This window comes from Manacus vitellinus, unplaced genomic scaffold (assembly GCF_001715985.3).
Source record: "Manacus vitellinus isolate BGI_N305 unplaced genomic scaffold, ASM171598v3 scaffold_8_pilon, whole genome shotgun sequence".
NCBI classification, from domain to species: domain Eukaryota; kingdom Metazoa; phylum Chordata; class Aves; order Passeriformes; family Pipridae; genus Manacus; species Manacus vitellinus.
Window position 1 is genome coordinate 9,464,066 of NW_021940864.1, and position 17,139 is coordinate 9,481,204.

Consider the following 17,139-nt stretch of genomic DNA (forward strand, 5'->3'; position numbering starts at 1 on the left):
CATATGTTGTTGGTAGAAAAACCTGATGGTGCCTGAAAAAAATATTGGGTGCAAAATACCAAACAAACATTAAGAAATGCCCAAAACTTCATCTTTCACCAGAAATAAAGAGATCTCTGTTTTCTTAGACACTGGCTAAATGAAGAAGGTGTTTACAATTAAGTCACCTGGACTGGAAGCCACAGCAGGAGACAACTCCTGACTCAATTTTTTGTATAGCTGAACATTGATTCTGGAGAGTTATTCTGTGATGTTTTGACCTGTTTCCCCTTGGCAGAGGGGGGAAGGAAAGTCACAATGACAAATTGCTATCCATGCCAAGAGAGCTCTCTTCCTTTTCCTGACAAGGCTTCCTCAGCAATGAATGGCAGCTTCCTTGGATAGTCACACAACAAAAATGTGATTTACTGCTTCATACAGCCAAACCTCCCCCAGATAAGTCACCACCCTACGCTAGACAGCTTGACCTAACAGGCACTGGGGAGAAAAAATTGGCCTTGTAACATAGCTGCGAGTGGTAGAAATACATTTGCTACTTAAACCACAAGTGGCAAAAGAGACACTCTTTGGCATATGTGATAATAGGCAATACATTAGTCTACCGTGAAAAACAATCCTACACTGGCAGGGAAACATGAACTGGACAACTCCATTTGTCTTCTCGTCTTAATGGGAAGAATTCCCTTCATTAAGTGTTGTTTCGCTTTCCCTCAGCCATTTGTGTTCTATAGCACCTGTGGGTAAGGGTAACAATTTGCTACCATCTAACAACATAAATGCAGATTACATAAAAATGGGATTTTTCTTCAGTCATTTCCCTTTCTACCTTTGCCAGAAACACACAGACACATGCTTTCACCTTCAGTGACTTCATGTCACCTAGTCAAAATAGGTGGCATCCAAACATCTAGTTCCATTTCCACTAATCATTTCACAGTAATGGCACAGAAATCTATCTGTCACTGGGTCTTTTGACTCACTGAATTTTCAAAATCTCTTTCCTTCGTTTTCCTCAAGAACTACTTTTGCCACTCTGTTCTGTTAAAAACTTCATCTAAGTGTTGTCATTATTTATGCATCAACTAGCAATATATTCTTCAAAGCCAAGCAGCACAGTTCACATGTATCACTTATTCTTCTCAAGTGGAACAGGTCAGATCTAGACACCACTTCCTCACAGTTACATCAAAATTAACTAGAAGGAAGATCATACTACCTGAATTTCAAGACCCTGTACTGGAAGTTCAGCCATGAATACCTAACTAAGAGTAAACTAAAACCATCAGACAATACTATTTCCAGTAGGCTGAAAATGGTGTATCAGTCTGGAAGCTTGTCTATATTTTACAGATTTCTACTCTGCCTTTCATCCAACCTACCAGTTACCTTCTCACTACAGAAGTCATTGTATTCACAGTACTTTTCCTAACAAATGGCATCCAGAAGGTTTCCTGGAGAACAGCTACAGATTTTCAACCGCGCCAAGGTCATAACTTCTAATCAGTGTGTTACAGGTTTCATAGTACTTTGAGCTGTCTTTCTGAATTGGTATAAAAACTTTTTAGATTAATTCATGACAAATATTTCCACAAGCATTTAGGGCAGAACTTCTAAAATGCTCATGCATCACCAGCAGGTGTTTCCAAAGCACTCAGCATTTGCCAAGCTTGTTCTTTGAAGAAATGGCAAAGCACTCTAGTTTTCTACAGACACACCACAGGCAGGAGAAGTCAAACGTTTCCAGATGCAACAAGACAACTGGGCAAAATTCATCAGCCCTGACAAAAGAGCCATCCACGTTCCTACCAGCAGCTTTCTCTTTCTACATTTACTTCACCAGACCAACTCAGGTAGGTAAGTATTTGTCCCATCTACACGTGTACATATAGAAAACAAATTTTCCCCTCACTTACTTGCTGAATCAGTGATCTGGCTTCCTTCGATACATGGTCTGGTATACTCAAAGAAGTGTGAGTATTTATTCCTGATGGATGGCACTCAACCAGAGACTGGAGAAGAAAAGGAAAATAAGGGAAAAAAAATCAAAACAGGCAGACACAACTATTAATTTAAAAACTGTAGTGTTGGATTATCTCCTAGTATACATGCAAACAGCTGAAATTTCAGTGCTTCCTAGTATGAGGTACTGATTTGGGGAGGAATGTCTACAGGCACTTATGTCCTGCAGATACAGCTGTAGAACATTTACGTCTTAGAGCTTCTGTTCTATTTCTCAAACTTGAAGAGTCTGGGAATTTGGTGGACTTTGCTTCTTTGTTCAGAACTGCAAACCAATCTCCGGTTTGATTTGGCTGAGCAATCCTTGTGTCAAAATACTGAATTAATGTCTAACAGCAACATATGGCTTCTGCGCAGTCCCAGGAAATAATACTGAAACTAGCAGAGCAAAATTTTTGTAGAAGTACAGGTGGAATCTTAGAGAACTTTGATTTCACTGTGGTTAAGAGGGCAGAATGGTTTAGGTTCTTTTTTCAGTCTTGAGTTTGATAAGGCTTTACCAAGCTGTTCTACTGAAGCTTGAGCATGTCCTGTTTCTTTGGTCTCAAGACTAAGTAAATTGAGAGTACTCAAGTTGGCAAAACACATGAGAGAGACAAGCAAGGGAACCACAACTGGGCATACCACTTGTGAGAAACTACTGGCCAAGAAGTCAGTTTAATTAAGTAACTAGCCCCCAGCCTTACCTTCCCAGTGAGGAGTTCAAAAAGAATGGCACCCAGGCTCCACCAGTCACAGGCTTCTGTCTCTTCTAGGATAGCACCAACCTCTAAACACGAGACATTTCAATTAATATTAAAAAGGTCAGTTACTCCTTCAAAATTAACATATATTTACAAGGTGACTGCTTAATGCTGACAGAACATATACTAAATACCACAGAGCTTTCATTATGCCTGCAATTTAGTTAGCCCTTTAGCCACCTACAGATTGCATTGTTCAAACACAGCAGCACTATACATTTCATGCATAATTTGCCTTTTCCATGCACACACAGGCACTTTCAAGACTTCTAGGCATTACAGTTATGATTTTTCTATACTGGACAAAACTGGACAGCGACAGACAGTAAAGCAAAACATATTTAGAGAATTTACTGTGGTCAGAAGAGCTGGACTGACCAGAGTGGCCTGAAGTATCCATAAAAGCAGCACAAGAGAGGTTGTAATAGCCTACTGCATGCCTCAATTTTGTCTTAGAGGGCAGGATTTGTCTCATGGCTAATCTATTCCCTTTCACTGGGATCACCACAGGAGGCTCTTCACAACAGCCACTCTGGTCTCAGACATGTTAAATCTATTTCACATAGCATAACCACAGCCAGTAACTATGTATTGTGGCAGTTCAGCCCAAACTGTACCTCTGTATGAAAAGTTGTTTTCCCTTGCACCCAGCAAGCACCCAAGACTGCTATTGCTGTACATGCACAAGGGACAGTGAAGAGGGGAGATGGGAGTGACAGAGATATTCAGTAGCATGATGCATGCAGAAAAATTGGCCTTCACTGACTCAGGGTTTAAACCACAAAAATTATTAAATACAAATACACCACGCTGTCTGCTCTAAAACAGGCAGAAAAACAGATTGCAACGAAGATGAAATCTTCATTTTGACTGTCAAAAAAATGCAGAAGCTGCACTAAAATAGCTTTGGTGGCAAAAGCCACACCAGCTTCCCAGCAGAGGACAACAATTAGCATACAGCCATAAGCTGTTGCTGTGAAAAGCATTGCGGCATGTGTGGAAAAATCTTGCTCATCATTTTATGGAGCTTAGCATGAGCATGGCCAAGGAGAGCTACAGATGAGTCACTCTCCAGGGTCAGGGAGAGGAAGGTGTCAGTCCCAGCCCTCCCCAGATGCAGAGAGGCACACACATGCTGGGCACAGGGATGTGCAGAGGGCTGCCCCCTCGGGCAGCTGCCACACAAGCTGGAAGATGCTCAGCACCTTACTGAACTAGCCTGAGGTTGTCACTGCAAGAGCAACAAGGAAGGATGGCTCAGACATTGTTTCTTTAGGTAGGACATCCCTCACATTGAAAAGTTTACTACAGTTAATGGCCTCTGAATGACCAATACATCACTACAAGGGTGCCACACATCAGGATTTATTCCACTCCCTACAGATTAATACTCCTATCAGCATCAAGAAACTTTTACAGAGATATAACAGCAACCACACGAGTAACTGTATCAGCATAATTACATGCATTTTTAAAATGTTTTAAGATCTCAGGCAAGCATCCAGATGAAGCTGAAGCTATGGTAAATTGAGAAAATTTGTGTAAAAATCAAAATCTGTTCTTGCAATTTATTTTTAAAGCCCTTCAGAAAGGCAGACCTTGTAGTTAACTGTGTTTTAATAAAAGAAAAACAAAAAAAACCCCCGAAGTTGGGCCTTTCCACACAAACCAGCTGATGAAAGGTTTTCATAGCACCTCTCAGTGAAACCTACTGAATGGAAATGCCTTTCCAGTCTGATTGTGATTTCCTAGTGCTGTATATTGCAATAATGTACATTCAAAAACAAGATAACGTGAATGGAGAGTAAAATATAAACCCAAATACTTTAGATTTCTTTAGAGCAGAGCTTTCTTCCCAGTAAGTGATTATTTTTAATTGAATTCCACATTTATTTTAAAATAAGGACAACAAAGCCAAAAATTATTTAAGATTGACTATTACATTCTCAGTTCCTATAATACCATTAACTTCCCCACACTGACACATCTTAAAATTTTAGAATAATACTGCCACAAAAGGAGATAAACCATTCTTCCCTAAAGACATTCAGTGGGGATGGGCCTTATGAGTTACAGCCCAATAGAAAAAAAATATTGTAAAAAAAAAAAAAATAATTCAGAGCACAGGAAAAAGAAATTCTACCAAAAAAAAAAAATCTCAGTTTTGGTATTATTTCCTTCTATTTTGTCAATCACAGATGCTGATTCAGTTCTTTGAAGCATCAAAGTTACACTGCCTTCTTTCACAGAATCACACACTGTTCATTACAGGATGTCATTTTCTTCACTGATGAAGAAAATGGACAGAGTAAGAGTCAAAAAGTAAACTACAGTCCACTTCTCCAAAATTCAGCCTCATATTTTCAACTGTAAGAACACTTTCAATATATGCCCAGCCAAAACAAATGTCACTACAGTTCTTTTATCAGAGAAGCACTGAACTCTTCCACCCACTTTTGACCATGACCAAAATGACACAAGTGGGATAAATCAAGAACAGTCAAGTAACACAGATTTCTCCCAGGGCTGAAGGGCTCTGGCTGGGTTCTCAGGCACACAGCATAAACTGCACGACAAGTCATCTGAATCAACACAGAACAGAAAATGGAAAACTCAGCTGAGTATCTTTTTTTACAGAAAATAGATTTTAGCTCAACTTTTTTCCTATTATGCAATGTCTGCTTTCCTGATGCTTTCTCTAGGTTCCAAAGTTTCCTTATTTCAGGTTAAAATAAATGTTTTCCTTAAAAAAAAAATTAAAAAATGTGTATACTACAAATACACATGTGTTGTTTACATTTCTTTATTTCAAACAGGTTACATTACAATCATAGTAAGTTCAGGATACCACATCAATATTACTGCATTTTATCTTGACTACACATCATGGGAAAATCTAGAAACTATAGATTATTAAGTGCTTTTGAGGGACACAGAGTAGCTGGCTAATGTAATATACCACATAGGGCATATGCTTTTTTTAAAGCTTTAATATTACAATAAATCTGAACTACAATATCTGCCTTCACCAAGAAAACATTTTCATCTCGATCCATCAGCAAAGTAATTTAGACAATAAATGGTAGCGACACATAAGCTTAAGTAAATAACACAGGGATATTTGTGCCAAATCTTTCCTTCATGAACCTTGAAATCAAGGACCTTACCCAGATTTGTACAAAAATAAATGTGTGCACACATGTGCACAGTGTTGGTGCTTCTAGGAACAGTCGTACAAAATTTGCAGAAAAAAAGCATTTATATCATCCTCAAATAAAAAATCCTTTTAAACCAGAGAAATAATAAAGTAAGGTGAAGAAAAAGTCAGTAGCTCTTCCAACTTTACTGCAATTTCACTAAAGGGAAAGCTTTCCTCTTTCTCTCTTCCTGATGCACGGCCATGACATCCAGCACCAAGTAGCACAAGTCAACAGCAATGCTAGATTGCTGCACAAAAACAATCCCAAGAGCAGTCACTGGGATAACTGAAGGGAAGGAAATTTGTAAAATGCTATCAGTTTAGACAAAAACAGATGGGACAGGTAAACACCCTCACTACCCTGCACTCTCCTCCTTCCAGAGCAGCTGGTCTCAGCCGAAAGGCCATTTCTTTACGGTTTTCATACTTATCTCAATATTTGCATTGCACACAGTAATACCTTACTTCCTGATAAGGGATGCGTAGCTGACAACACTCTGTATTTTAAACTGAAGTGCCAGTTCTAAAGTAAAAAGCAGAACTTCACCTCTCCTGAACACACACCCTCAATAAAGTCATTGATGGTAAACCAAGGCTCATTTTCTCATTCTTTCTACAGCACCTTAACTTGAAATATACCTTTCATGCTGAAGGATTTCAAAGGCTTTTACTACCACACCTGCAACATTTTCTTCCAAAACCAGTTTCCTACAGGGCTGACAATAAGGCTTCACAACCAGCACACACAAATACTAGTTAACATGAAAGAAGTCAGGCTTAAAGGAGGACTTAGACATTCAGTGCACAACTCAGGCCAGACGGCTTCCGAATCACCAAGAACAAAAACTTGACCAAAAACTTTGTTGGACAAATGGTAATATCCAAAAAAAAAAGCATCTCAAGTCAGCTTACATGACAACAGGCTCTAGGTGGATGTACTGTTTCTCCAGACACCTAGGAGTCAGGATGGGCTTTGCACTGAGATGGTTTTCTTGGAATTAAGAGTGGATTGATAAGAATTCCAAAACCTGAGGAGGTCCTTTCCCTTACCCCTCATTTCAAGCAGAAACACCATACTTTCAAGTATCACTTCTGCACAAGGAGACCTCTATGAACTACCACGAGGTGTCTGAAACTGTTCAGGAGGAATTGGACTTGTTCAACATCCTGAAAACAAACACAATGTTTTCCCCTTCTGTGGACATTAAGATAAACAGTATTGCATGAAAAACCATTAGAGACGCTTTGGAAATTCTGTTTACCTTACATTCATTTAATTTTAAAAAATCACTATTTTATCATATTTTGATATCTATATATGTAAAGAACCATTTGCAGAGAGTCGAGTAAAGAGTCCAAGCTAATTTACTCTCAGCAAACTCAGTCAGCCAAGATATTGTAAGCTACAGTCACTAAACACATCGCACGAGCAATCTGGCCATAACGCTTTGCCTAAAATGTTTTAGCAATTTATAAAACACAGTATTTAACCATCTATAGTTAAGTATAAGAAGTTTATCATGGTCTTTAAACAATAAAGTAGTGAGGCAAGTCCAATGAACATCTGCTAAGATCAAATGGAGTATGAAAATAGGAAGTTTCATCTTAAAGTTGTTCAAAAACACATGAGCATCTATGTTCCTCTTTGGAAGAAATTTCCTCATGCCACTAAAAAAAAGAAAAAATAACAGAGGGAACTGTGTTCTTTCCTTCTTTTAGCAGCCCATGATGGAATCAAAACTTCCTCTTAATCATGTGACTAAAGAGACAAAGAAACTTATTACTGCTCTGTTATCAAAACAAAGCAAACACTAATTAATCTTTCAACTAGCTCCATTTATTTTCACAAGGCATCTTCTACACTGTCATCAAGTTTTAGCCTCATTTGTAACAACAATTAATAATAATAAAACACATAAACAAACCCAGGTAAAATACAGTTTCTTCTAGAGTTAACAACTGGCTTTTATGTCAGCCAGACTAAAACACCAGATTTTTACAAATCAACAGCTTTGGTACATCTTACTGCTTATTCTAGTTACAGAGCCTATGAAAGACCACAAGAAACACGTAGTGTACTCACAACAAGCCCGAGTGCCAAATCACATCAGATTCTTTTCAGAAAATACCTGATTCTCTCCCCAGACCTATGCTTTCAATTGCCTACTCCAAGTTCATGACATTTTGCTGTTCTGGGAGCAGTCAGTTGTCATTGTTTTCTGTGGGACACTCAAGTGGTTTTGGAGAGCTGTCCCACTCCAAATGGTTGTTGTAAAACTGTTACTCCCAGCCTCACAATAATCAGTACTTTTTCAGCACCTCCAGACCACCTTTCCTTGTTATTCAAGCCAGTCATATTTTTCATGCTAGTTTTTAGTCCTGTTTCCTATTGCCAGGGCTTTTTAAATCAGGCTAGGCCATCCTTCTGATTTTGATGCCCAAAGCTCCTTCACCTGCCCAGTGTTTTTCTTTTTAGGATTATCCTGAGACATTAATGTCACACAAAAAGCTAGGACAGAGTCAGAGATAAAAAGTAGAAAGTCCAGTCTTCCACTATTAACCACAAGATCAGCCCACCCCTCAACACCTCTCAGGGTCAATGGCACTTTAATCTACCACAGTTATTTTCCTTCTTAAACAATCTACTCAAATTAAATTACTATAATGCAGAACAGCAGATTTAATGAGTGCCTGCAAACTCCTATTGAAAAACACATACACAAATAACATGCAGGTTTTCCAGCATCAAATGTCTATTTGGTAAACAGAGGCAAATATTTTTTTTCCTTATTCAGTAAATAAAAATTATAGTATGAAGGCTAATAATAGCAACCTAGCAATTTTTATTTTCATGCCATATATTTTAGGTTATCAGCTGCACTTTGCATCTGTATATTCAATTGTTTAAGAGCAGAAGTGACATCTTCATTTGGGAGTACAAAAATCAGGTTGCACATTAAAATGTTTTTGCCCTTTCTTTGGGAAAAAATCCTGTACACACAAAACCTTCATTTTGCTTAGGTTTTGCATTATGAACAAGTAACAGCAGGTTATATAAAACCAAATTTACCACGTATTTATGTGTAGGTTTCTGTGAAGGTTAGTTTGTGTAAATAAGGCTTATTTACACAAACACAGCTTATGTGAAAGCATCAGAATAATACAGTGCATTACTGATGGCCAGTTTACTACTTATATTTTCTGTGAAGCTAAGATCCCTTTGGTTTTAGGATCTCAAGCAGCAAATCTCCAGTTTTTATTAAACACAGTCTGGTGAAAACTCGTTGTTTAAACAAGAAAAAAGACACTAAGGGCAGCCCAGTTCTGAAATCTCATCCTCCAAAAACAGGGATGCAACAGAACGCATCCCTGCTGCTAGAACAAGAACTTGGAGAGTGTAAATAAAACATCTCATTCACACATCATATTTACACAAGATGATAGACCAGCAAGCTGCTTCCACAACATGACATTTCTCAGGTTAGTAGAAAAAGTACTTTAGAGATTTCTCTTTGTGAGTAAATTCTCAACTTCATCTGTTTTAGCTGAAGACAGTCTTGACTAGGCTATGCCTATAGACAAATGTCTTTCTCACAAGTATTAAGCATACTGTGAAGGGTTTGGTTTTTTTCAAAGTTACCGATTTGATTTTAAAAGTCAAGACTGGCATACAATTATTACTGCATTTAAAAGTTAACAACTCTTTATATTTAAGATCACAATGTTGGCAAAACCAATACTTAAATAACAGAAGGTGATCATTTGCATTTCAAAATTCATCTGTCTTGCTTTTCCCTCAATTAGACCAAAACATGTTGATTCACAGGTTTGTGTGTGTGTGTTTCTTTTTTAAACTTATTTATAGAGCAGAATAATGGCCCCCCTGCTAGGCTGGCATTTGCTCAAGTTTCTGTCCATGTAAATTGAATCTGTTACTGGAATTTTCCCCCCTTCAGAATACCAAGGCACATTAACCAAGAGATAAAGAGATACATTGCTGATACTATCAGCCACCAGGCAGGTGGATAATGCAAGGGATTTTTTGTTAGTTTTTCTGGGGATTTTTTGGACAAATATGTGATAAGAGTTCTCAGGGGGCATGGAGAGCAAAGGGCTGTTTAAACAGAAGTGAATCATTCTCATCTGATCTACTAATAACTTTGCATTCAGATATAGCTGCTTAGCACACTTTAAAACATTCAGAAAACAAAATTTAGTAAAAAGGTTTAGTTAAGTGAAAAGTTAAAGGAAAAAAAAACCCACATAAACCTCACAATAGTCACCTTAGCCACATTAACACAGGAGAAATTCTCAGTTAAAAGTGCTTAATTTCTTCTTTAAAAGCAAATAGGTTTTTCTTGGCCAAAACCCCCATGGTTTTACTTGAAGTGGTGTTGAGTTTATAGGTGATGATTTATAATCCATCACTTCCCTTGTGGGTTAGAGAAACAACATTTGACTTATCATAGGTGAACAGCAAAGATTTAGTTTGGCCATTAATCAAAGTATAGCACGGGCACTACTTTTAAGCATCTGCAGACAGCTTTGTTGTTGCTGCAGTTGGTTCAGCATGAACTTCTTTTTTTCTTAAACTGAGTAGAACTATACAGCAGTAAAGTGTTATCCAGCTTTACCAACAGATTCAACAGCACTATAACCCACCACGAACGACTCTGAGCTTGCGAGTACAATTCTCGATATGCAAATCATTACAAATGAACCGCATCTTCCATTTCCAGTTCTTAGGAGAAGTCGGGCAAATTAGCGCCAGCAAGTGCGACAGCAAAATCCATTAATGGTATAATGCCACCTCCCGTCAGCAGAGGGGAAGTGCTGCTCCTCGCAAAGGACGCAGCCCTGCTTTTAATTTATGGCAATTGCTATTTCATACAAAAGTAATTATATTGCTCGCAGGGAACAGCATACAGCTTTTTAAACCATCTCTTCCCTCATCTTTTTGACACTTCTGCATTTATAATGTGTGCAGTTGTTTGTTCTTTTATACATACATTGCATAATGTCTTTTCGACATATGCTGTCACACTGCCTCTCCACTTTTCGTAGGATAACAAGAGCTGAGCAATTCCCTGCTATTTACCATGGCAGAGATCTGATCACTGTTTCTGTACCAATATTACCTTGCTTTGCTTTAATGCAAGGTTACACTCTAGTGTACTGAAAGCCTTAAACACAAAATCCTAGATCCCGCAAGCAAGCTCCACATAGGTGGACCTCCATTCTCCCCTGCGTCTGAAAAACTTCCACACTAATACACTGCTATCCCTACCCCATCCAGGAATTAGTTTCTGATACATAAATTGTAGAATTAAGATTCCATGTTCTCCTTCAACCCATAAAACAACTTAATATTTAAATACATCCTCATGCACTTCACTGCAAAGCACTTTATAACTCACACTGTAAAAAAGTAACACATGGTCAATTTAAAAGATACAACTGTTTCAAATACATTTCTACAATTTTCATATAATTCTGCAATACAATTTTGTACCTATTTTAAATTGAAATAAATCTGTTTAAATTTCACATTCATACTCTTCTTTTTCTGCCTCCAAAATTTGTACCTCAAAAATCAGTGCAGAAGAAGAACTGCAGCCCTAGACTCATCATCTGTTCTCAGTCTCCAACACCAGACCCTAAAAGACACCTTCCCTTTCCTGCATACTTCTAAAGAGTGCACTTATTTAAATAACAAAATGTTGAAATCAGGTAGCATACAAGTTACCATATCCAAACCCTAATATATCTCAAACTCTGTTTAAAACACCAAGCTAAACACATGGAAACAAAATTCTACAAGCCAAGTTCCACTGAATCCTTCAGCCAGGAGAGAAAAGGAAAGGGAAGGCTGATGACCCAGAGGTAGGGCAACACAGCATATAATACTGAAAACCCCAGGAAAATTCAAAACAAGATAAAGACTCACTTTGAGTCAGCTCATTTAGTCACTGTGTTTTATTATGGTAAATCATAAGACCTGATGAAATTTTGTGAAGATCACTTGTTCAACCTCCACAAAACTACAGCCCTTCCTTCAGCAGAAAAAAAACCCGTTGTGAGAAACATTTATAACCAATATTAAAAAGCAACTTTAAAATAATATAAAAACCCTCAAACTTGCCAATTTCTCTTAGTGTACTGAACTGACACACAAGTATAATCTCAAAATCCTTATTCCAAGAACCAGCCTGAGGAGCAATGTTGTCATGATAAAGGGGAGACATGGGTTCCAGGGACACAGTACACTCCTTAAAACAAAAAAAAAATTAACATCCAAATAAGGCTTTTTTCCCTGTAACATTGGAACCCAGAGAAAGTCCATTGACATGATTATTTTTTAACACTGCCAAAAAGTTCTAAAGCAACATTTACTAGCAGCAGCAGCCTTAAGAAAGCTGCTTTGGACTCGGCTATACACCATTATTGAATCCTTGCTCATAACAGAATGGCACTTGACTCCAAAATATATTTTGTGGTGTTAATTTATATAGGGGAGCATTACTCCCCTATATAAAAATTAAGATGCAACAGCTACACCAAAGTACAAGGATGCTTTGCAGAGATAACATTAGGATCAAGAAATGTGAAAGGTAAGAATCACAGAGCAGGATCAACATTTGCATTTGCAAATCTTCAACTTGTAGCTCGCCAGTTACAGACACACAAAGCAAACTACAGCTTGGGGTAGGGCAGAGAGGGCGGAGAGGAGAGGGCAACTTAACCAAAAAAAGCCCGGATGGATACCACACCTGTGCTGTGAGGTGGAAATAATGACATAGTGGAAAACTTTATTCTTGCATTTGGGGACTTCTAAATATTATTTCAACTGCTCCCTAAACACTTAATTACTGCAGGAGTTGGCTGGTTGGGGCTTAGGGGGCAAAAAAAGCCTCTCTTTGGATCCTCATTAAAGTACAGAAAAATTAAGCTTTGACTTTCACAGCTCATTAATGATGACAGGGTGGGAAAAGGCTGCACTTCCATCTTTGCTACTACTCAACTAGGGAGTGCTTTGTTCGAGGCTGGGTTAGGGAGGCAGGAAAACACCTCTTTCTAACAGGTTGTCATGCATGTTAGCAACCAGGACACATTTCTTCTTAACAACCACAAGAATTGTTGGGATTCCCCAGTTCTCTTGTTCTTGCATTAAAGTGGTGCGAGGGTAGAATAAAGATGTTGGATTTGCTTTGATAGGTAAAAAGAATTATTTTCTGTAATACCAGCCCTTTTGACTTGCACCTGGATAGAAAATATTTTATTTACTATTAATCTCAAGAAGCTGGCATTCAAATTTTTGCTGAGATCCTACCCCCTGTATGCACGGAGACAGTTCCTTACTGCATTTCAGTTGTGGGACAAAAACAGAATAAACACCTGACGCCAAACTAAGTTCAGAGCTTCCATTGCTGGTAACTCTTTTTATAAATTTTCTGAGCACATTTGCAGACTGAACTTGAGGATTACCTGCATGCCAAGCTGCAATGCCTGGTCAGACCACACACTCAGCAGAAAGTTATGTTGGCATTTCAAATTTGGAATAAAGAAGTAGTAATTTCAACTCTAAAAGTAGCTTTTCTAAGCTAGCTATGAAATTTTTAAAATATGAAGCTATAAGTGAAACACCTGATTTTTGGCTGTCACTACCATTTGACCACTGTATTAGCAGAAAATAAATTGGAAAAAGGAAAAAAGGGAGGACTCAGTTTCTAAGTGCCATCCTTGCTATGAGAGAGATCGATTTTATCACCCTCATGATTGATGAAAGCAGTTCTAAGAAAAGAGCTCTCTAAACTATTTCAAAGCCCACCGTAGCTCATCAAAAATGTCAGAGGCATCTCTAAGCCTATTAGGGTTGTATTTTTCAAACCACTATGGTTCTCCCCTTGCCCCCCATGTTCTTTGCAAGTATAAATTTTTGTATTTTTAAGGCTCTTTGTGCCATCTTTTCAGTTACCAAGATGTACTTATGCACAGCAAAAAACTGCAGGAAAACAGAACATTCCTTAAACTTGCTTAAACAAAACATTCAATACAATTACACTTTATGGAAATGACATAACAAAAACCACCACAGTTCAACAATAAAGCAGTCATGAGCCCTGTAGCTTTTTAAGACATTCAGAAAAAAAGCAAAGAAAACTCAGGTACTACATGATCTTGAGCTCTGTGCTACAGAGACTCCATGAGAAAATGAAAGCTGCTAATCTACTTTCCATGTGAAACATTGTAGGTGATTGCTCTAACCTGGGGCACAGTACATTCTCTCTATGGCATCGTTGTCACAGGAATCTTCAACCTCCCTCCACCTGCTAAAATACGTTAGCTGAATGTGTCCTAAAAACAAAACGACAGGAGAAATCAAAACATTTTTCCCTTCCATTTTCTGCAGAAGTGAACTGTAATTACTCCTTTTGTAGCTAAAAACAGTATCATTAAGAATAATGGCATCATTAAGTACTAGAAGCTATTACTGGGGGTGAATTTGCTGCACTGATAATGAAGCTCTAGACAGGAAATGAAGATACTAATTACAAGATAAAACGCCTACTCAGTTAATTGGAAGCAACAGCGAATAAAAAGAAATGCATTTGCAAAAGTTCCTGACCTCTATCATTCAATAAGATGTTGTTTGGGTTCAAATCGCGGCACACAATTCCTTCTCTATGCAAAGCATCAAGGGCTACAACCATTTCAGCTGCCCATCTTTGAATGCAATCCTCTGGGATATAAAACCTGGAGGTTATCGCTAATCTTTCGTCGAGGTCCTGAAAAATTTGATGTATTTCCTTCTCCCCTCCTCCTGCTGTTTTGTCTTCCCTCTTTGGTGCTGTCTTTTTACTTTCAGCTGCTGGTGACGGAGCCGAGTCTGTCTCCGCTTTCCCAATGTCTTCAGTTTGATTGGAAAACAGCAACACTGCTTCATTTCTTAATGTGTCTCTGTCCAAGCCAACATCTGGAGCAGCCGAGAGCGAGCTGGAAACAAATGAACTCTCTTCTTTGCTTATCATGTTTAAGGAGCAGGCTACAAGTCCTTGAAACAGAGCCCTGTCTTCTGAACTACCTACCTCTTGGTCAGATGTAAAGAGGGTCCCAAGAGCTCCCTGAGTGACACCACTCTGTCCATTTGCTTCCTTGGGGGAAGGATCACTCACTTCTGGTGCCACACGATTTGGCTCTGCAGAATTATTTAATTGCAAGACATCAGGTGTTTCTAATAACTTCACTTCCAACACATCCCTATCAGTTTTTGTAAACTTTGTTGGCCCTGACACTGCTGCCTCTTCTGTCTCATCAGACATACCAGGTAAGTTTATTAGGAGATCAGGCCTTCCTTCATCAATGCTATTTACATCATCAAAAGCAGCATCCTTAAAGGAGATAACTGGCACAGAGTCATTTGAACCTCTGCTTACGGTGTCATGAGGTCTCACACCCATTTTGCTTTCTAGGGCATCCAAGCTTCTGTCATGATCTGGAACAGAAAACAATGGCTTCAAGGGCTCCGACTTCAGGTTATATAATTTTTCTCCAAAATCAAGCCCCAGGAGCTCACTAGCGCTGTCTTTGCTGTCTATCCTGAAGAGTTCCATAGGGCTGTTCTTTGATTTAGTTAATGAGTCCAATATCCTAGTAGGGCTAGCTATTTCTGGCTCAGCATCATCGATGAAAAGCTTTCGTTCCTGAGGTACAACCTGAGACATGAAGCTATCGCTGCCAACAACATTGCATTTCTGTAAGCAGCTTCTCTCTTTGGTATGCAGATCTTCACTCCCCAGTTTAGCCACTGGTTCCTCATTTAGAGAGCCCGAATCAACTTTTTCTTGCCCATATTCATTGCATAATGTTAAATAACTAGTAGTGCACTCTTCTTCTGAGCTGGATCCTGAGTCCATCCACTTCAAACTCTCTTGGCCATCTTCCTGGTTGCTGCTGTCATCCTGAGAGCTTGGTGTTGGGCTGCTCTTCAGTGAGACCACCTTCAGCATGCTCTCCCCATAGCTTTCTCTGGAATCGGTGCTGCTGCCAGTTTCTTTAGGACTAGGTGTTGGTTGTTCCAGGTAAATTTTAGTTGAACTGGCTGTCCTGGGTTCAGGAATTTCAAAGCTCTCTTCAGGACTTCTGTTTAAGTACTTACTGACATAAGACCACAGTTTTCCTCCTGAAAAAAAAAGAAAAAAAAAAGGGAAGGGAACTCTTAATTTCACTCAAACTAGAATTGGTTTCATTATGAAACAGGAAAATATTCTCACTGTCACTATGCACTATATATCCTTATGCCCACAAAGTTGGAACTGCTACTTCAGGAGGAAATAATTACAGGGACCAACAACTTGCCTTTTAAGTATATTTGTATTACTACATAAATATTTAAAGAGCTGTATCTGAGATTAAGCTGATGCTTTTGCGTTTTTAAACTTCAGTAAATTTTTATTTTGGAGTCTGTCTCAAGTTGCATGGTGGTTACTACTCTCCATCTGCTGTCTCAAAAGAAGCAAAAACTAGGGAAGATCAAATGGTTTAGGGCCCATCACCAGTTCTGCCTACAATGAATAATTCTGTATCACAGCTCTAAGTTCATGAGCAACATCAGTGGAAACGTACTAAAAACTAATTAGCAAGTTCAGCAAGGGGAAGGGAATTACCTCATATTAGCAGGTTATCTTAAGGAACTGTTTATCTCTTTGAAGAAGATGGGTTTTTAGTTAAATATTGATATATTTCTCCCATTAACTTCAAAAAAGTTTTTTATGCTTTGCTGCACCACACAAGAATTTATCAATACTCTAAGTTACACTGGCAAACAAGTTCCTTCACAGCTTCTAAGAAAGTTACAACTCCAAAAGTAATAGTTACATTTAAAAAATACAAAATAGGACTCTTTATGTTTCCAAATACTGTTCATATTAAAAAAGCTTACAGATTTCAAAACATAATTTGAGCAAAATAAATCAAGAAGTTACTGCATCTCTTGCCTGTGCCAAAGAATTTGGCTTAAAGCTAGAAAGTCTCCTTTGATAACTTAAAGAAAAATGCAATGTCAAGACATTTCAATTTAAAAGATAGTACAGAAATTCTCAAAAACACTGGAGTTCTAACAAAATCTTTGTAGAAGAAAAAAGTAAGCATCCAGCCCACTGGGCATCTGCAAAGTTTTGG

General features: G+C 38.4%; 1 protein-coding gene across 6 annotated transcripts in view; it reads right to left on the reverse strand.

Moving 5' to 3' along the window:
- RPS6KC1 (ribosomal protein S6 kinase C1) overlaps positions 1–17,139 on the reverse strand; it is an 82,988-nt gene that overhangs the window by 3,821 nt on the left and 62,028 nt on the right. For 5 of the 6 annotated variants that reach the window (XM_029965054.1, XM_008932936.3, XM_018085217.1 and 2 more), the window contains 4 exons: positions 14,588–16,141; positions 14,227–14,316; positions 2,706–2,788; positions 1,914–2,009 (listed from right to left, as the gene is read on the reverse strand). In XM_029965054.1, the coding sequence (XP_029820914.1) occupies positions 1,914–2,009; positions 2,706–2,788; positions 14,227–14,316; positions 14,588–16,141 (1,823 nt within the window). The remainder of the gene's footprint in view (positions 1–1,913; positions 2,010–2,705; positions 2,789–14,226; positions 14,317–14,587; positions 16,142–17,139) is intronic. The other variant, XM_018085218.2, reaches the window with a different exon arrangement.